Below are 21,072 nucleotides of genomic sequence, written 5' to 3'. Positions count from 1 at the left end.
TGCTCAGGCAAATATTTTATTGGAGAAGAGCATCTGATGAGAGAAGTAGGAACGGTCACACACACACACACATCATGGCCCCCCAAGGCAGAAACCACAGAAGCCTTGCTCTCTTCACCCTCTCATTTGGTACGGTTGAAGATGTTGGTTCCAACCCTACAAAGAAGCAGGAGGGAGGGAAATGTCACAATTCATGGTGGCATGATCGATGTCTTCCCCCCAGGCTGAGCATCTCACCCGCCACCCCATTCCCTTCTTCCACCCATTCACTTCAGAACAAAAAAGGTGGGGGAAGGAAATGGACGCCACACGTCTGATGAGGGGAATGACATGGACCCAAAGCAGCATGGGCAAAGTCTACTCGGCCTTTTGGGGCCTCCCTTGAGGCAGCTCCATCCAGGTGGCCAAGAAGGGGGCCTTTTTGGAGGGGAGCAGAAGAGCTGCAGGCCTTGCACTCCGGGATGGCCTCTTTGCCCCATACAAATATGGGGGCCATGCTGGGCTACTGTTCTCTGATTTGAGTACAGCAATTTATGCCAACTGTCCCAAGTGTTGCCAGCTGTGGGCAACCCGGACTGTGGTGCCACCCAAATCACACTTGTCAGTGAGAATGACATGGGGAACCTCATCAAAAGCTTTGCTGTGTTTCTTTGTGGGGGAAGTGGGAGAAACGGAGTCTCCAGCGTCTCCCGCAGGAGCTGCTCAGCCCTGGGTGCGGAAAGATCCCCGAGAGAGGGAAAACGTTGGGGTGTCCTTTCAAGAGCCACTTTGGGGGGGGGGAGAGAGAGAGAAAAAGAAGAGGTGCCCAGGGGCCTTCCAGTTAGGGGGCACAGCAGTTCAGCCCCTGGTTTTCCTTACCGGGTCGCATTCCAATCGTGTGATGCGAATTCCACCTTCGAACGCAGTAGCCAGATTGTCTTCAGCTGCTCCTGTCCATTCTTGTCCACCAGACACTGACCCACAAAGACGGTGGTGGATCCTGAGGGAGGAATCGGCCAGAGCCTCACTGGCAGGTCAAAGTTGTGGTACAAATTGAGGGGGGATATATTTCCCATAAGGACCCCGCTCACACATGCTACCCAAAATATTTGGGCAGATCCATCAGATTGGGGGGGGGGGAAGGAGAGAGGACATTCAGTGAAAAAATCTCTAAGAAGCAGCTCTAAGGAAGGGGAGATCCACTAGATTCCCTCCTCCCGTTCTATTTTCTTCTACACCAAATAGTGAGTGGCTCTACCAGTGACGTCCCAGCTGACGGTGAAGCCAAAGGTGGGCTGGTTCCCCTGGTGCTGGATGCCCTGCAGCGGGGATGGGGGGATGGGCTTGCCGGAGCTCGACACTTTCGTTTTGTAGAGGCCGCTGAACATCCCCGTTTTATCGACGTTGATCTCCATGGTGGACTCGAGGTCATTCGTCCAGCTGCCAGTCAGGAGGCACTAAAGCCGAGGGCGGAGGAAAGCGGGTCATGGCGCTAGCCAAGCCCAGCTGTCCAACAGGTAGAGACTCTGGCTCCATTTTCTCCAGGGGATCTGAAAACACCCTTTACTCCCACCTGCCCGATCCTGCCCATCCCAAAGTCCGTTGGTCGAGGCGCTTGCCAGAGCGCGGCCGGATGGCTCTGCCGTCTGCGCAGCGAGCGAGAGCACCAGCCCCGGCGGCAGGCTGCCGAAGTCGCGGCCGAGCATGGAGGAGGACACGCTTGGCCGGCCGGCCGTCGGAGACGCAGGGCCTCTTAGCGCGACGGCACCGGGTGCGATCAACCCCGAGGAAGCGGCACCCTTTGCGCAGCCCGCCGCCTCCCACCAGCTGCTCCTGCCGCCCACCCGAGCAGAGACTGGGGGGGGGGCTTTTCACGGGGGAGGCTGGGACTCTCCGCCCGCCACCGGGCATCTGACCTTGGCAGCTCGCTCCGACTTTTGGCGTTCGGCAAAGGTTCCCGAGCAGCCGAGCAGGAAAGTGAGGAGCCCCAGAGCAGCCAGGCCCATCGCCATGGTGGTCTCCAGGAATCTAGACGTGCCAGCCCAAGGAGGGACGTCCCTTATAAAGCCCCGCTCGCACCGCCTCTCCCCTTCCCTTGAGCTGCCGCCTCCCTCCACCCCCCGCGGCTGGGTGGGGCAGGATGAGCAGTACTTCGGTAGCAAGGGGGACAGGGGGGCACTTCTTCTCGGGCACCCCATCGCGGTTGACCCAAGATCGGCATTCTTGCTCTCCTCCTCCTCCTCCTCCTCCTCCTCCTCCTCCTCCTCCGCCGCCGCCGCCGCCGCCGCCGCCGCCGCCGCCGCCCAGGACTGAGACCTCACCGCTGGAGACAGCGAGGCCGACGCTTCCGTGGGTTCTGCTTCCATGCTAGCTCTGCTGGATGCAAGCAGGAGAGGCAATCGGGCGGGCCGCGTGGGCCGGGCAAGGACGTGTGGAGGGCTCAGTGGAAGGGAGCCGGTTAGAGGCCAAAACGGCTCAACCGTGCCTAGCCAAGGATCCCTGGGCAGCCGGGCTCTCCCACGGGGGAGTCGAGGGAACCCCCTCCGTCTGGGTGCTCTGCGTCCAGCAGATCGTGCAAAGCCCTCCGGTAGTCTTTCTGCCGCTGGGTTGCGCGCCTTGTGGTGCGGACGCCACAGCCGCCTTGCCCGAAACAACCGCAGGGCTCGCGATCAGCCGGCCGGCAGAGCAATTGGACTCTTTCCCGGCGCCCCGAGGTGCTTTTTCCTGCCGATGGGGTGAAGAGGGCAGGGCGAACTAGCGGGCCGAGAGGGGCGCAGGGGGACAGGGGCAGCCGGGGGATGGAGGTTGAGCGGGCGTCTCACCCCCGCCCCCCGCAGCTCCTCTAACTTCGTTTGGGTTCCCGTCGGGTAGAAGAGCAGCGGCGGCCTGGAGGCCTGGATTCCCCGGCTTGACGTGGCGGAGGGAGGAAGCGTGTCTGGGGCAAGAGAAGCCTTGTTCTATTGGCATAGCAACTGCCAGGTGAGTTCCGACGTTACTCCTCCGATCCTCCCGGCTCTTTTCCTGCCGCAGGAACCCGGGATCCACCATGAATTTTGAGATTTCCCTCTCTCCTGCTTCATTGTAGCATTGACACGTTTCTGCCTTGGGGGGAAATGGTGGGGGGAACCCTTCCAACCTCACCCATAAGACACTTTCTCCAATAAAATGGTTGCCAGAGCAGCATCGGCCTCCCTGCTCTTTCAAAAGCTCCCTGGGTGTCAGTCTGCAGGTTTCCAAGAGAGGCTGGGTAGGACCCCCATCTGGAGGGGGGGGGCTCAAAGCTAACTCTGGGGTACGGAGTCTCTACTTGTCTCTACTCTGCTCTACTACTGCTCTGCGCTTTACACAGCCTTTGCCCTTGAAGACTTTGGAAACCTGCAGCCAATCCACTGAGGATCTGACCTATTAATTTATTAGGAAATTATTAAAGGGTTTTTGCAAAGGAGCCATGAATTAGCTTCACCCAGAACTGGTCCATCCTAATCACTTGGCCTAAGCTTTGCTTGATAGAGTCATTGTCAGAACCAGCAGTTAGCTAGAACCTATTTCGACAGTTACCTGAAGAAGCCAAAGAGGTTGGCCACAAATGGTTCAGTTATAACAATTGGATTTGCAATCAAGAATTTTGCAAGTGGGGCAGTTAGAGGAACAAGAAGAAGTAAGGGGGCATTTTGCTTAAAGATCCAGAGAGGAAATAACTCCACCTTAGAATGTCAAAAAGCACCATTAGAATAAAGACCTGCATGCTGCAATAATGGCAGAAAGAATTAAGAAATTTTTGACTGAATTTATACAGATCAAAATTGCTTTCTACCTAAAAGACAGATAAAAATAATTTAAGAATGATTTTGGATGTTTTAGAGTATTACGAACACCACCCAAGGAAGGAAACAAACGACACCAACATTTCTTGATGTGCAAAAAGCTTTTGATAATCTAAATTGGCAATTTATGTTCCAGCAATTGGTGAAAATGGACTTTGGGAACAACTTTATAAATGCAATTCAAACAATCTACCATAAACAAAGGGCTAGAATAATTTTGAATGGAGATTATACAGAAAACTTTGACATTGAAAAAGGTACAAGACAGGGATGTCCATTATACCCATTGTTATTTATACTAACTTTGGAAGTATTGACTAGAAATGTTAGACAGGATATAGAAATCAAAGGATTGAAGATAAAAGATCAAGAATATAAATTACAAGCCTAAAGTTTGGAGAAGTGGCAGGCTCGAAAATAAATAGAAGACTAAAGTTTTAACAAAGAATTTAACAGATAAACAGAAAAGTCAACTTACAAAAAAGACAAATCTGCAAATAACTAAAAAATTAAAAACCTAGGAATCTATTTAACAGCAAGATATGTAACTCCTCTTGGATTGGAGACTATATTATCAAGCAGCTATTCTATCATGGCTTAAAGAATGGATAACGCTGAGAAATAAAAGACTACTGTATCTTGATGGACATGACTTACAAATTGGTTGGCATGCTTTCCTATGGTACGGGAAGAATAAAACACACAGATACTTTCAAAGCCACCTTATAAGGAATGCACTTCTTTTAGAATGGGAAAGAATAAAGAAGAAAATCTATACTAAGCTACCTGAATGGCTTTCAACAATGGAAGCTTTTGCTCACCCAAATTTAATTAACTATGACAAAGTTGTGACTTGTAAAGGTATCTTGGATAACGAAGGGAAATTGAAATATAGAGAAGATTTACAATGACAAGGTATTGATTTAACATGGTGGCCATATTTGCAAATTCAAACGAGATATGAAAAAGATCTAAAGACAACAGGATTCTATACAGAACAGACAGAATTCAATCAAACATTGTTAAAAACAGATGAACACTTGATTAGGAAACTCTATAGATTTCTGCTAAATTTAAAGATGGAAGAAGAACAAGTAAAAGAAATAATGATAACATGGGCAAAAAACTTTGGATATTCTATAGACTTGGAAGACTGGCAGAAACTATGGGATGCAAACATAAAATGGACTAAAGCAGTCTCATATAAAGAAAACTTGTATAAAATGTTTTACAGATGGCATATAGATTGCCGGCGGACGACACCCAGGGATAGGGCCTTCTCAGTGGGTGCGCCTGCCCTTTGGAACCAGCTGCCAGTGGAGCTGAGGACTGCCCCCGACCTCCGTTCATTCCGCTGGGACCTGAAGACCTGGCTCTTCGAGCTCTCTGGCCCAGGCTGAGAATTCTAATTTTAGCTTTAATCTTAATTTTAACTGGGGTTTTATTTATGCAGGGATGAATATAATTTTTTTTAATCTGTTTTTAACTTTTGTATCTTTATTTTTTAATCACCCTGTAAACCACCCTGAGTCCTTCAGGAAAGGGCGGTATATAAATGTAATAAAATAAAATAAATAAATAAATAGACACCAGTAAGATTAGCGAAAATGTTTAAAAACACTTCAAATAATTGCTGGAAATGCAAACAAAGGCCAGGTACTTACTATCATATCTGGTGGACATGCCCTAAAGCAAAAAAGGTTTTGGGTTAAGATGCATACATGATTGGAAAAGATGACTAAAAGACAGATAGAATTTAAGCCAGAATTGTTTTTATTAGGAATATTAGGATCTAATTAGGAGAAGGAGAATGAATACTTAATATTGCACGTACTGATAGCAGTGAGAATAGCATTTGCCCAATACTGGAAAAATGAAAACTTACCAACTGAAGAGGTTTTAATTAAGAAAATATTAGAATGTGCAGAAATGGATAGACTGATGTTAGTAATTAAAGACAAAGAAGATTCAGTTAGTTATAGAACATAGGATAATTTTTACCAATGGTTAGGAAAACGAACAAGTGAGAAATGACTGTGATATGCTATTTTGACCCCTTCATGGATTACTGCCTTGTTGTGGAGAAGGGGCTTGCATAATTCAATGAAGCTATGAGCTATGCCATGCAGGGCCATCCAACATGGACAGGTCATAGCAGAGAGTTCTGACAAAATGTGATCCACTGGAGAAGGAAATGGCAACCCACTCCTGTATTTTTGCCACGAAAACCCCATGGACAGTACCAAAAGGCAAAAAGATATGACACTGGAAGATGAGCCCCTCAGATCAGAAGGCATCCAATATGCTACTGGGGAAGAGCAGAGGGCTAGTACTAGTAGCGCCAGAAAGAATGAAGCGACAGGGCCAAAGCCGAAAGGACGCTCAGCTGTGGATGTGTCTGGTGGTGAAAGGAAAGTCCGATGCTGTAAAGATTTTTTCTCCATAGGAACCTGGAATGTAAGATCCATGAATCAAGGAAAGCTGGACGTGGTCAAACAAGAGATGACAAGACTGAACATCGACATCTTAGGTATCAGCGAACTAAAATGGACAGGAATGGGTGAATTTAATTCACATGACCATCAGGTATGCTACTGCGGGCAACAATCCCTCAGAAGAAATGGAGTAGCCTTCATAGTCAATAAAAGAGTAGGAAAAGCAATACTGGGATACAATCCCCAAAATGAAAGAATGATCTCAGTTTGAATCCAGGGCAAACCATTCAATATCACAGTAGTCCAAGTCTGTGCCCCAACCACCGGTGCTGAAGAGGATGAAATTGACTGGTCCTATGAAGCCCTACAGCACCTTATAGAACTAACACCAAAAATGATGTTCTTATCATCATTTGGATTTATTTATTTTATTTTATTTTATTTTTATTACATTTATATCCCGCCCTTCTCCGAAGACTCAGGGCGGCTTACAAGCTTAGCAGTAGCCTTCATTCTATGTATATGCCTGCTTGTTAGGGCTTTCACACACACACACCCAAGCGGCATTATTACAAAGTCAGCTTATTGCCCCCAACAATCTGGGTCCTTATCTGATGATAAGGAATGCTAAAGTTGTTGTTGTTAGCTGCGAAGTCATGTCTGACCCATTGCAACCCTATGGACAACGTTCCTCCAGGTCTTCCTGTTCTCTACCATCTTCTGGAGTCCATTTAAGCTCACGCCTACTACTTCAGTGACTCCATCCAGCCACCTCATTCTCTGTTGTCCCCTTCTTCTCTTGCCCTCAATCTTTCCCAGCATTAGGCTCTTCTCCAGTGAGTCCTTCCTTCTCATTAGGTGGCCAAACTATTTGAGTTTTAACTTCAGGATCTGGCCTTCTAAAGAACAGTCAGGGTTGATCTCCTCTAGGACTGACCGGTTTGATCGCCTTGCAGTCCAAGGAACTCGCAGGAGTCTTCTCCAGCACCATAGCTCAAAGGCCTCAATTCTTTGGTGCTCAGCCTTTCTTATCGTCCAGCTTTCACTGCCATACGTTGCAACTGGGAAGACCATAGCCTTGACTATACGCACTTTTGTTGACAGGGTGATGTCTCTGCTTTTTAGTGTGCTGTCTAGATTTGCCATGGCTTTCCTCCCCAGGAGCAAGCGTCTTTTAATTTCTCGGCTACAGTCCAATCTGCAGTGATCTTGGAGCCCAGGAAGATACAATCTGTCATTACCTCCATTTCTTCCCCATCTATTTCCCAGTAATTGAGAGGGCCATATGCCATGATCTTGGTTTTCTTAATGTTAAGTTTCAACCCAACCTTTGCGCTCTCCTTCTTCACCCACAAGAGGCTCTTTAGTTCTTCTTCACTTTCTGCCATTAGAGTGGTATCATCTGCATATCTTAGGTTGTTGATATTTCTTTCAGCAATCTTAATTCCAATTTTTGATTCATCTAGCCCTGTCTTTCTCATGATGTCATCTGTATATAAGTTAAATAGGCAGGGCAACAGTATACAGCCTTGCTGGACTCCTTTCCCAATTTTGAACCAATCAGTGGTTCTGTGTCCAGTTCTCACTGTTGCTTCTTGGTCCACATATAGGTTTCTCAAGAGACAAATAAGACGGTCTGGTACTCCCATCTCTTTAGGAACTTGCCACAGTTTGTTGTGATCCACACAATCAAAGGCTTTAGCATAGTCAATGAAGCAGAAGTAGATGTTTTTCTGGAACTCCATAGCTTTCTCCATGATCCAGCATATGTTGGCAATTTGATCTCTAGTTACTCTGCCTCTTTGAAATCCACCCTGTGCTTCTGGTAGTTCTCAATGCAAATACTGCTGGAATCTAGCTTGTAGGATTTTAAGCATAACTTTACTAGCATGAGAAATGAGTGCAATGGTGCAATAGTTTGAACATTCTTTGGCACTGCCTTTCTTTGGAATTGGAATGTAAACTGAACTTTTTCAATCCTGTGGCCACTCTTGAGTTTTCCAACTTTTCTGGCAAATTGAGTGCAGCACTTTTACTGCATCGTCTTTTAAGATGTTGAATAGCTCAGCTGGAATACTGTCACCTCCACTAGATTTGTTGTTGCTCAGCTTTTCTAAGGCCCACTTCACTTCACATTCTAGCATGTCTGGCTCGAGGTCAGTGACCACCTCATTGCGATTATCAGGGACATTAAGCTCATTCTTGTATAGTTTTTCTGTGTAATTTTGCCACCTGTTCTTAATCTCTTCTGCCTCTTTTAGGTCCCTGCCATTTTGGTCCTTTATCATGCCCATTTTTGCATTAAATGTTCCCTTCATCTCTCCAATTTTCTTGAAAAGATCTTTGGTCCTCCCTATTCTATTGTTTTCTTCTATTTCTTTGCACTGTTCATTTAAGAAGGCATTCTTATTTCTTCTACCTATTCTCTGGAATTCTGCATTCAATTGGCATATCTTTCTTTTTCTCCCTTGCCTTTTGCTTCCCTTCTTTCCTCAGCTATTTGCAAAGCTTCCTCAGACAGCCATTTTGCTTTCTTGCATTTCTTTTTCTTTGGGATGGTTTTGGTTGCTACCTCTTGTACAATATTGTGAGCCTGTGTCCATAGTTCTTCCGGCACTCTGTCTATCATATCTAATTCCTTAAATCTATTTGTCACCTCTACTGTATATTCAACAGGGATATGATTTAATTCATACCTGAGTGGCCTAGTGCTTTTCCCTTCAGTTTAAGCCTAAACTTTGCAATGAGAAGCTCATGGTCTGCGCCACAGTCAGTTCCTGGTCTTCTTTTTACTGACTGTATAGAGCAGACATGTCAAACTCACGACATCATGTGACGGTGCACGACGTATTGGAACTTTTTCCCATTGCCGGCAATGGGATGGGTGCGGTTTCTTCGTGACGCTCCGGCCCGTGGGCCGGCAGTTTGACACCCCTGGTTTAGAGCTTCTCCATCTTTGGCTGCACAGCACATAGTCAATCTGATTTCTGTGTTGACTGTCTGGTGATGTCCATGTGTAGAGCCGTCTCTTGGGTTGTTGGAAAAGAGTGTTTGCTATGACCATCGTATTCTCTTGACAAAATTCTATCATCCTGTGCCCTGCTTTATTTTGTACTCCAAGGCCAAACTTGCCTGTTATTCCAGTTATATTTTGGCTTCCTACTTTAGCATTCCAATCCCCCATGATGATAAGGACATCATTTTTTGGTGTTAGTTCTATAAGGTGCTGTAGGGCTTCATAGAACCGGTCAATTTCATCCTCTTCAGCATTGGTGGTTGGGGCATAGACTTGGACTACTGTGATATTGAATGGTTTGCCTTGGATTCGAACTGAGATCATTCTGTCAATTTGAGGATTGTATCCCAGTATTGCTTTTCCTACTCTTTTATTGACTATGAAGGCTACTCCATTTCTTCTGAGGGATTGTTGCCCGCAGTAGCATACCTGATGGTCATGTGAATTAAATTCACCCATTCCTGTCCATTTTAGTTCGCTGGTACCTAAGATGTCGATGTTCAGTCTTGTCATCTCTTGTTTGACCACGTCCAGCTTTCCTTGATTCATGGATCTTACATTCCAGGTTCCTATGGAGAAAAAAAACTTTACAGCATCGGACTTTCCTTTCACCACCTGACACATCCACAGCTGAGCGTCCTTTCGGCTTTGGCCCTGTCACTTCATTCTTTCTGGGGCTACTAGTACTAGCCCTCTGCTCTTCCCCAGTAGCATATTGGATGCCTTCTGACCTGAGGGGCTCATCTTCCAGTGTCATATTGTTTTGCCTTTTGGTACTGTCCATAGGGTTTTCATGGCAAAGTTACTGGAGTGGGTTGCCATTTCCTTCTCCAGTGGATCATGTTTTGTCAGAACTCTCTGTTATGACCTGTCCGTCTTGGATGGCCCTGCATGGCATAGCTCATAGCTTCATTGAATTATGCAAGCCCCTTCACCACAAGAAGGCAGTAATCCATCAAGGCGTGCTAAAGTAGGAAGCCAAAAGATAAGCGGAATAACAGGCAAGTTTGGCCTTGGAGTACAAAATGAAGCAGGGCACAGGCTGATAGAATTTTGTCAAGAGAATATGATGGTCATAGCAAACACTCTTTTCCAATAACCCAAGAGACGGCTTTACACATGGACATCACCAGACGGTCAGCACAGAAATCAGATTGATTCTGTGCTCTGCAGCCAAAGATGGAGAAGCTCTATACAGTCAGTAAATACAAGACCAGGAGCTAACTGTGGCTCAGACCAGGAGCTTCTCATTGCAAAATGTAGGCTTAAATTGAAAAAAGTAGGGAAAAGCACTAGGCCACTCAGGTATAAACTAAATCATATCCCTGATGAATATACAGTAGAGGTGACAAATAGATTTAAGGAATTAGAATTAGACAGAGTGCCTGAAGAACTATGGATGGAGGTTCACAACATTGTACAAGAGGTACCAACTAAAACCATCCCAAAGAAAAAGAAATGCAAGAAAGCAAAATGGCTGTCTGAGAAAGCTTTGCATATAGCTGAGGAAAGGAGAATGCAGAATTCCAGAGAATAGCTAGAAGAGATAAGAATGCCTTATTAAATGAACAGTGCAAAGAAATAGAAGAAAACAATAGACTAGGGAGGACCAGAGATCTCTTCAAGAAAATTGGAGAGATGAAGGGAACGTTTCGTGTAAAAATGGGTATGATAAAGGACCAAAATGGCAGGGACCTAACAGAGGCAGAAGAGATTAAGAAGAGGTGGCAAAATTACACAGAAGAACTATACAAGAATGAGCTTAACGTCCCTGATAATCACAATCAGGTGGTCACTGACCTCGAGCCAGACGTCCTAGAGTATGAAGTGAAGTGGGCCTTAGAAAAGCTGAGCAACAACAATGCTAGTGGAGGTGACAGTATTCCAGCTGAGCTATTCAAAATCTTAAAAGACGATGCAGTAAAAGTGCTACACTCCATTTCCCAGCAAATTTGGAAAACTCAACAGTGGCCACAGGATTGGAAAAGATCAGTTTACATTCCAATTGCAAAGAAAGGCAGTGCCAAAGAATGTTCAAACTATCGCACCATTGCACTCATTTCTCATGCTAGTAAAGTTATGTTTAAAATCCTACAAGCTAGACTCCAGCAGTATGTGGATCGAGAACTACCAGAAGTACAGGCAGGATTTCGAAGAGGCAGAGGAACTAGAGATCAAATTGCTAACATACACTGGATCATGGAGAAAGCTAGAGAGTTCCAGAAAAACATCTACTTCTGCTTCATTGACTATGCTAAAGCCTTTGATTGTGTGGATCATAACTAACTCTGGCAAGTCCTTAAAGAGATGGGCATACCAGACCATCTTATTTGTCTCTTGAGAAATCTATATGCGGGCCAAGAAGCAACAGTGAGAACTGGACACGGAACAACTGATTGGTTCAAAATTGGGAAAGGAGTCCGGCAAGGCTGTATACTGTCGCCTTGCCTATTTAACTTATATGCAGAGCACATCATGAGAAAGGCAGGGCTAGATGAATCAAAAGTTGGAATTAAGATTGCCGGAAGAAACATCAACAACCTAAGATATGCAGATGATACCACTCTAATGGCAGAAAGTGAAGAAGAACTAAAGAGCCTCTTGTTGCGGGTGAAGAAGGAGAGTGCAAAACTTGGGTTGAAACTAAACATTAAGAAAACCAAGATCATGGCATCTGGCCCTCTCAATTCCTGGGAAATAGATGGGGAAGAAATGGAGGTAGTGACAGATTTTATTTTCCTGGGCTCCAAAATCACTGCAGATGGGGACTGTAGCCAAGAAATTAAAAGACGCTTGCTCCTTGGGAGGAAAGTCATGGCAAATCTAGACAGCACACTAAAAAGCAGAGACATCACCCTGTCAACAAAAGTGCGTATACTCAAGACTATGGTCTTCCCAGTTGCAATGTATGGCAGTGAAAGCTGGACCATAAGAAAGGCTGAGCGCCAAAGAATTGAAGCCTTTGAACTATGGTGCTGGAGAAGACTCCTGCGAGTCCCTTGGACTGCAAGGCGATCAAACTGGTCAGTCCTAGAGGAGATCAACCCTGACTGCTCTTTAGAAGGCCAGATCCTGAAGCTAAAACTCAAATACTTTGGCCACCTAATGAGAAGGAAGGACTCCCTGGAGAAGAGCCTAATGCTGGGAAAGATTGAGGGCAATAGAAGAAGGGGACGACAGAGAATGAGGTGGCTGGATGGAGTCACTGAAGCAGTAGGCCTGAGCCTAGATGGACTCCAGAAGATGGTAGAGGACAGGAAGGCCTGGAGGAACATTGTCCATAGGGTCGCGATGGGTCGGACACGACTTCGCAACTAACAACAACAACAAATATATATCTAAATAGTTAACATTTGAAACTATATATATATATATATATATATATATATATATATATATATATATATATATATATATATATATATATATATATATATATATATATATATATATATATATATATATATATATATATATATATATATATATTAGTAAGAAGAATGACATGTATTGATTAACTGATATTGTTTTCAATTATTCTTTATTACATTTTCTACAGTCATTTATTACTATATTAACTATTGTTAATTGCACATATGTATACGGACATTAACCTGTTTGTAAAAGAATGAAAGTGTTATTGGGGGAACAACTCCAATGTTGATCCCAACCCTGCCCTAATCCTAACCCCAATCCTGATCCCAACCCCACCCTAAACCCTAATCCCTAACCTGATCCTATTTTATCCCTATCATCATCATCATCATCATCATCATAATTAATAATAATAAGTTGGAAGGGATCTTGGAGGTCATCTAGTCCAACCCCCTGCTAAGGCAGGAAACCCTATACCATTTCAGATAAATGGCTGTCCAGTCCCTTCTTAAAAACTTCCAGTGTTGGAGCATTCACCGCCTCTGGAGGCAGGTTGTTCCACTGGTTAGTTGTTCTAACTGTCAGGAAGTTTCTCCTTAGTTCTAGGTTGCTTCTCTCCTTGACTAGTTTCCATCCATTGCTTCTTGTCCTGCTTTCAGGTGCTTTGGAGAGTAGCTTGACTCCCTCTTCTTTGGGGCAGCCCCTGAGATATTGGAACACTGCTATCATGTCACCCCTCACCCTTCTCTTCGTTAAACTACACATACCCAATTCCAGCAACAGTTCCCTATATGTTTTAGCCTCCAGTCCCCCAATCATCTTTGTTGCTCTTCTCTGTACTCTTTCTAGAGTCTCGACATCTTTTTTACATCGTGGTGACCAAAACTGGATGCAGTATTCCAGGTGTGGCCTTACCAACGCATTGTAAAGTGGTATTAGTACTTCACATGATTTTGATTCTATTCCTCTGTTAATGCAGCCTAGCACTGTGTTGGCTTTTTTGGCAGCTGCAGCACACTGCTGGCTCATATTGAAGTGATTGTCCACTAGGACTCCGAGATCCCTCTCACAGTTACTACTAGAGATCCCTCTCACAGTTACTACTATCGAGCAAGGTACCACCTATACTATACCTGTGCATTTGATTTTTCCTGCCTAAATGCAGAACCTTACTTTTTTCACCATTGAATTTCATTTTGTTAGATAGTGCCCAGTGTTCGAGTCTGTCCAGATCCTCCTGTATCTTAAGCCTATCTTCTGGAGTATTGGCTATTCCTGCCAGCTTGGTGTCATCTGCAAATTTGATGAGTTCCCCATCTATCCCCTCATCCAAATCGTTGATGAAGATGTTGAAGAGCACTGGGCCCAGAACAGAGCCCTGGGGCACCCCACTACACACTTCCTTCCATGTAGATGCAGTTCCATTGAGGATCACACGCTGAGTATGGCCTGTCAGCCAGCTACGAATCCATCTGGTGGTGATGCTATCTAACCCACATTTTTCTATCTTATCAAGTAGTAGATTGTGATCTACTTTATCAAATGCCTTACTGAAATCCAAGTAAATTAAATCTACAGCATTCCTCTGGTCCACTAGTTTTGTCACTTGGTCAAAGAATGCAATAAGGTTTGTCTGGTACGATCTGTTTTTGACAAACCCATATTGACTTTTAGTGATAACTTTGTTCACATCAAGGTGTTCGCTGATTTGTTGTTTGATTATCTTTTCCAGAATCTTCCCAGGTATTGAGGTCAGGCTGATAGGTCTGTAGTTTCCTGGATCTGTTTTTTCCCTTTTTTGAAGATGGGAACTACATCAGCTCTCTTCCAGTCCTCTGGTAGTTCCCCAGTGCTCCAGGATCTTTGAAAAATATAGTTCAGTGGTTCTGAGATCACGTCTGCCAGTTCCTTGAGAACCTTGGGGTGTAATCCATCTGGTCCTGGTGATTTGAACTCGTCTAGGCTGGACAGGTGCTCACTTAACATTTTCTTGCCTATCTTAACTTGCGTTTCTATTCTGTTTTTTATGGCACTGGTTTTGGTAGGTTGGACTGTTTTTTCCCTTTGTGTAAAGACAGATGCAAAAAACGAATTAAATAGTTCTGCTTTCTCCCTGTTGCTTGTCACCTTCTTCCCACTTTCCCCCAATAATGGACCAATCATTTCCTTAACTTTTTTCTTGTTTCTTATATGTTGAAAGAAGCTTTTTTTTGTTATTTTTGACTTTGGTCGCAAGCCTTAGTTCATTTTGAGCCTTAGCTTTCCTCACTTCATCTTTGCAGGCACGGGCTGTTTGCTGATATTCTGCCTTAGTTATGTGCCCCTCTTTCCAATTCTTATACTTGTCCCTTTTATCTTTCAGTTTGTCAGAGAGTTTTTTATGCAGCCATGCTGGTTTCCTTTGAAAGCTGTTATTTTTCTTCTTTGTTGGTATTGTGCTAGACTGGGCCTTTATTATCTCACTTCTCAAAATTTCCCAAGCTTCTTGAGTTGTTTTCCCCTTTAGGATTCTCATCCATGGAATTCTTCCCAAGGTCTCTCTAAGTTTATTGAAATTAGCTCTTTTAAAGTCCAAGACTCTAGTTTGGCTGTATTCTATTGCTTGCGCTTCCATAATGTTGAATTCCAATATTGCATGATCACTTCCCCCCAAGGTTCCTGTGGCTTTGACACTTTCTATCATTTCATCTCTGTTAGTGAGAATTAAATCCAATATGGCTAATCCCCTAGTTCCCTTCTCTAATTTTTGGGAGAGAAAGTTGTCTGCTAGGTTTGTCAGGAATCTGTTAGATCTTCCACTTGGTGCAGAATTTGTCTCCCAGTTGATATCAGGGTAATTAAAGTCCCCCATTACTATTGTGATGCGCTTCCTACATACCTTAGTTAACTGACTAGCAAAAAGTTCATCTATTTCCTCTGTTTGGTTGGGCGGCCTATAGTATACACCTATGGCAATGTCATTTTTTCTCCCTTTTATATTGACCCAAATACATTCAAGTTTACAGTTTTCATCATTGTTGTGCTCTATTTCTGTCGAGATAAAGTTATTTCTTATATAGAGAGCAACTCCACCTCCTCTTTTGTTTAGTCTATTTCTTTTAAATAATTTAAAATTCAATAAAATCCTTTATATATATAAAAAAAGAACCAGCAGTTAGCTAGAACCTATTTCGACACTTTTCTGAAGAAGCCAAAGAGGTTGGCCACAAACCGTTCAGTTATAACAACTGGATTTGCAATCAAGAATTTTGCAAGTGATAATTTTGCAATCATGACAAATCACGGCTTGAACTATCTTGCTTTGCATGTAATGAGTCTATCTCACATATTAGTTTCCCGTTTTAAGTTGCATTACTGAAATAAATGAACTTTTGCACGATATTCTAATTTTTCGAGTTTCATCTGTATTTCAACACTTTTCTGAAGAAGCCAAAGAGGTTGACCACAAACTGTTCAGTTATAACAACTGGATTTGCAATCAAGAATTTTCCAAGTGGGGCAGTTAGAGGAACAAGAAGAAGTAAGGTGGCATTTTGGTGAAAGATCCAGAGGGAAAAAGTTCCACCTTAGCATGTCAAAAAATTAAGCCCATAACTGAGAGCTTCTTTTATTTTGATAAGTTTTTATGCCACCCACCTCACTAATACGGCAACTCTGGGTGGCTTACAGTGTAATAAAAGTTAAAAAGTGCTAAAAAGAAATGAAAATACAATAAAGAGATTAAAGGTTAAGAACCAATGTGATGGACAGCCTCGGGGTAAGAATCTTCTCTACCCTATGAGACACCCCAAGGTACCCTACTCTGTCAGGGCCCCCGAGGCTGAGTGGCAGAGCCAGGTTTTCAGGCTCTTGCAGAAGGCCAGGATTGTGTTTGTGTCTGTGTGTGTGTGTGTGTGTGGGAAATCTCACCTCTGATGGTAGAATACTCCTTGGGAGTGCACAGCAGAAAAGGCTCTTCTCCTGGAGCCCAGCAGCAGAAATTCTTTGGGATCCAAGCTAGGCTGCTTCCACTGGAAGGAGAGGGGCCACCTAATCCCATTGGGGTGAGGCAGTTCCGCACATACCCCAGCTTCACTAAGTGCACCCCCCATGCTTATTATGGGATGTTACCCACCTGCATTTTTTTTGAATGAATGAACCTTTATTGTCAGAGTACAACCATGTATACATTGAGATTGGCTGAGCCTCAGAAATGTAGAGAACATATGAAAGAATTTTTTGTTACAAATATGCATAAAGGTACCTCGATGGAAATGGTTTGGGATGCTAGTAAAGCCTATATGAGAGGGGTTTTGATTTATATGAATAATGCCTATAGGCGTAAGCAAATGCAAAAACGTTTAGATATTGAGGAAGAGATTAAAACTAAGGAGAAAAAGTTTATTTTGAATCCATTGGATAATAATTTAAGGATCTCAATACATTTATTGAAAGAACAATTTAATATGCTACTGGCTGATCAAGTAGCAACTAATTTGCGCTATGCCAAACACAATACTTTTTGTAACGCTAATAAGCCTGGTAGATGGTTGGGTTATCAATTAAGGAAAAAACAGAAATCACGTACTATAGATAAAATAGAATATAAAGGAAAAGAAGTCTACCAACAAAATTTGATTAAGAGGAGTTTTTTAGATTTTTACTCGAAATTATATTCTAAAGAAAATATACAAGCTTTAGATATAGACAAGTATTTACAGGGAGCTAATTTTCCAAGACTTTCAAAAGAACAACAACTTGAGATGAATTGCCCAATTACATCAGAAGAAATTTCTTTAGCTATTAAACAGTTGAAATTGGGCAAGGCTCCGGGAATAGATGGATTAACAGCAATTTACTATAAAAAGTTGTTGCCTGAAATGATTGAACCCTTAAAGATTTTGTTTAATGAAATTCAGACTGGAGGTGTAGTTCTTCCATCATGGAGGACAGCTTTTGTATCGTTGATTCCAAAGGAGGATCAAGACCTTACTCAACCTAAAAATTATAGACCTATATTGCTTTTAAATACAGATTACAAGATTTTTGCTAAAGTATTGGCTAACAGATTAATGCAAGTTTTGAAACAAATGATTCATAGTGATCAATCGGGATTTATATCTGGGAGGTATATGAAATATAACGTAAGACAAATTGTAAACTTGCTTGAATACTTGGATAAGAACAACCAAGTCCCCGCAGCATTGATATTTTTGGATGCAGAGAAAGCCTTTGACCAATTGAATTGGCAATTTTTATTGAGAGTTGTTGAGGAGATGAATTTTGGAGAAGGTTTTCTACATGCTATTAAAGTTATATATCAACAACAAACTGCACAAATTATAGTTAATGGGGGATTAACAGAGACCTTTAAAATTGAAAAAGGTACAAGACAGGGATGCCCCCTATCACCATTATTGTTTGTTTTAACATTAGAGACCGATTTGGGGAATTCCTGGACACACGATAGAGGGCGTATCTATGGGAGTAAGTATGGATATGGTTTCTTATAAGGAACTACTTAGATTGCAAGGGAATGATTGGCAACTTAAATCATTAGAGGAGTTAAGACAAGAAAACATAAGTTACTCTTGGTTTCAATATACCCAATTGAAAGCTAGGTGGAAGTCAGATCAAAAGGTTGGCATCACAATTACAGATCAAAATTTAGTAAAACAAATTAGAGACTTAAATTGTGCACATATAAAGAGGATATATAATGCTTTAATTGAATTGGATTCGGAAACGGAACTGGTTAAAGACTGTATGATAAAGTGGGCACAAAATATTCAGGAACCAATTTCGTTGGACACCTGGGAGATAATTTGGGTCAGAAATGTTAAATTTACTCAGGCTCAAAACTTAAGAGAAACTTTTTATAAAATGTTTTATAGATGGCATCTGGATCCCAAGAAGTTGTCCAACATGTATCCTAATTTACAGTCTAAATGTTGGAGATGTGGTAGTTTAGAAGCTACCTATTTTCACATGTGGTGGACTTGTAGAAATATAAAAGCTTTTTGGATCAAAATTTGGTGGAACATTCAAAAGATTTTTAAGAGAAAGATAAAGTTTTCTCCGCAATTGTTTTTATTGGGTATTGTTGTAGATTGTGATGTTAAAGAAACTAACTTGATGTTGAATATGATAACAGCAGCACGGTTACTGGTGGGACAATATTGGAAGAAGGATAGTTTGCCTACTATAGAAGAATGGGTGTTTAAAGTTTCAAATGTTGCAGAAATGTCTAAGATTTCTGCTTATTTGAAAGATCATTCACAGGAAAGATATATTTCAGTTTGGAGGAGATGGATAAATTATATTCAGAACAAATATGGGACTAAAAAGTTCCATTTAGCTTATGAGTAGATTTTAGTGGGATATTGTTATTGGTACTTTGTTTGTAGTTATGTTAAAGGGGAGTTAAAGCACATTATGAATTTGGTTAATTGTATATTATGCATAATTTTTATTTAGAATATGATTATTGTAACTATAATCCTGTATTTAGCTCTGGGAAGTGGGGGGGGAAAGTGGGCGGGTTTGGGGTGGGGGGATTTGGGGATATATTGAAAAATTTTGTTTTTGTAAATCTCTTTAATAAAAAAAAGAGATTGGCTGAGCCTCCCTTCGTGCCCCACCCCCCAACTTACAGTGACACAAACCCTCCATCTTATTACACCATGTGAACTAATTGCACAACACACCGGCCTCGCAAGTCAATTATGCATAAAATTTATAAAAATTATTTCCCGTTCAAAAGCCTAACAGCCCATGGATAAAAGCTGTTCTTCAGCCTGTTGGTGCGGCTGACTATATTCCTATATCTCCTACCCGATGGTAGGAGAGTAAAGAGATACCGTCCAGGGTGTGAGTCATCCCTGAGAATTTTCCTCACTCTTCCAAGGCAGCGAGCCCTGGCGAGGTCATCTAGTGGTGTCAGGGGGCAGCCCACAATGTCTTGTGCTGTGCTCACCACCCTCTGTAATGCTTTCCTATCCGCGGCTCTCAGACCAGCATACCAAACTACAATACCATACGAGAGGATGCTCCCTATAGTAGACCGGTAAAAGAGCGTCATTAGCCGTTGTTCTACCCTGTTCTTCTGCAAGATCCTAAGAAAGTGAAGCCTCTGTTGGGCCTTTCTAGCCACCTGGGTTGTGTTAACTTTCCAGGTCAGATCTTCACAGAGGTAGACTCCCAGAAATTTAAAGGAGGAAACTGTCTTCACACAGTCCTTCCCGATGTAAAGTGGGGCAGGTTCCCCCTTTTTCCTCCGGAGGTCTAGCACCATCTCTTTTCAGCAGATCAGGAACAAGTGATGAAACACCTGGAAATTCTGATGTGTTTAGGACTTACATTACTTTTATTACAAAGTTACAGTAACAGAACCTTGCAAGGATGAACCCACCTCCCTCTCTTCAGCTTCCTGAAAGGGAAGAAAGTCCTTAGGTCTGAGACCCTTCCTCAAATTTCCTTTCTGCCTTGGACACATTTTATTTTTCATTTGATCCTCATTTAGTTTGAGGCTCTTCCTCCTGTTTCCTCTTGTAGCCCATTATGTCACCAGGAGGTGCACCACCCAATGGGTAATCTGAGGCACAACTGGAACAGATGCTCAGAAGAGAAGAGAAAAGCAAAGGAAAAGGGTGGGCAAGGGGTTGGCTGGATCGGTGGTCCAAGGAAGGGAAAGGAAGGGGTGGATCTGTTCCCAAGAGGACCTGGTTGGAGATTAAAGGCTCCAGATCTGATTGAAAGGAAGTGAGGAACTGCAGGGCTTCTCTTTAGGCCTTGTGCTGTTTGACATATTTACAATAAAGTTATTTCAAGAGTTAGAAAACATTGTAATCAGTTTTGGACATGATAGGAAATGGGGGGATGCAAAATACTTCAGAGGGCAGAATGAACAATTTCCAAGTAGCTTTAAACACTGGAATAATCGGCAATAATGGGCTGCCGTGGGGCGCGGGGCAGGGCTCATCCGGAAGGGGCCAGGCGGGGACTCCGGGATTAGGTGGCCGGAAAGCGGCGGGAGCAGCGGAGCAGTAACGCCGAACCCAGCTGGCAACTGATATGCCAATAAAACGAGGCTTCTCTTGCTCTGGAAACGCTTCCTCCCCACCCCCCACCCCCGACGGGGAATCCAGGCATCCAGGCCGAGGCTGCTCTTCTGCCCGACGGGGAACCCCACGAAGGTAGAGGAGCTGCGGGTGGGGGGGGAGGCGTTGAGACTCCTACTCAAACTCCACCTCCGGCTGCCCCTGTCCCCCCCCCCCCCGCGGACCTGCCGGCCCACCCATTCGCCATGCCCTCTTCACCGCATGCGCAGGAAAAATCACCTCGGGGCGCCGGGAAAGTATCCAATTGTCCCGCCGGTCAGCAGATCGCGAGGCCTCCGAGGTTCGGGGCTCAATGGGCCGTGATCCTCTCGGGCAAGGCGGCTCTGGGGTTTCCGTCACAAGGC

The 21,072-nt window shown here is 43.6% G+C and overlaps 1 protein-coding gene across 1 annotated transcript; it reads right to left on the bottom strand.

The window, feature by feature from the left end:
- Positions 1-2,221, bottom strand: LOC308661487 (avidin-like). The gene is made up of 4 exons (XM_081316423.1): positions 1,896-2,221; positions 1,238-1,436; positions 859-979; positions 1-156 (listed from the first exon to the last, which is right to left on the bottom strand). Exons 1-4 carry the CDS (start codon positions 2,175-2,177, stop codon positions 123-125), a joined length of 636 nt encoding a protein of 211 aa, XP_081172549.1. The 5' UTR covers positions 2,178-2,221; the 3' UTR covers positions 1-122.
- Between the last annotated feature and the right edge of the window lie 18,851 nt (positions 2,222-21,072).

The sequence above is a fragment of the Vipera berus genome (genome assembly GCF_964194415.1).
Source record: "Vipera berus genome assembly, chromosome: 2".
Taxonomy (NCBI): domain Eukaryota; kingdom Metazoa; phylum Chordata; class Lepidosauria; order Squamata; family Viperidae; genus Vipera; species Vipera berus.
The sequence above is the reverse complement of the archived record's forward strand: the minus strand, read 5'-3'. Positions and strand labels throughout refer to the sequence as shown.

What these genes read in the sequence shown, in the direction of transcription:
- LOC308661487 (XM_081316423.1), bottom strand. Translation starts at nt 2,177, where the DNA reads ATGGGGTGCCCGAGAAGAAGTGCCCCCCTGTCCCCCTTGCTACCGAAG. An exon ending in AGTCGGAGCGAGCTGCCAAG is followed by an intron (nt 1,437 to 1,895) that starts GTCAGATGCCCG and finishes CCTCGGCTTTAG; the next exon opens with TGCCTCCTGACTGGCAGCTG. An exon ending in CACGATTGGAATGCGACCCG is followed by an intron (nt 157 to 858) that starts GTAAGGAAAACC and finishes GCTTCTTTGTAG; the next exon opens with GGTTGGAACCAACATCTTCA.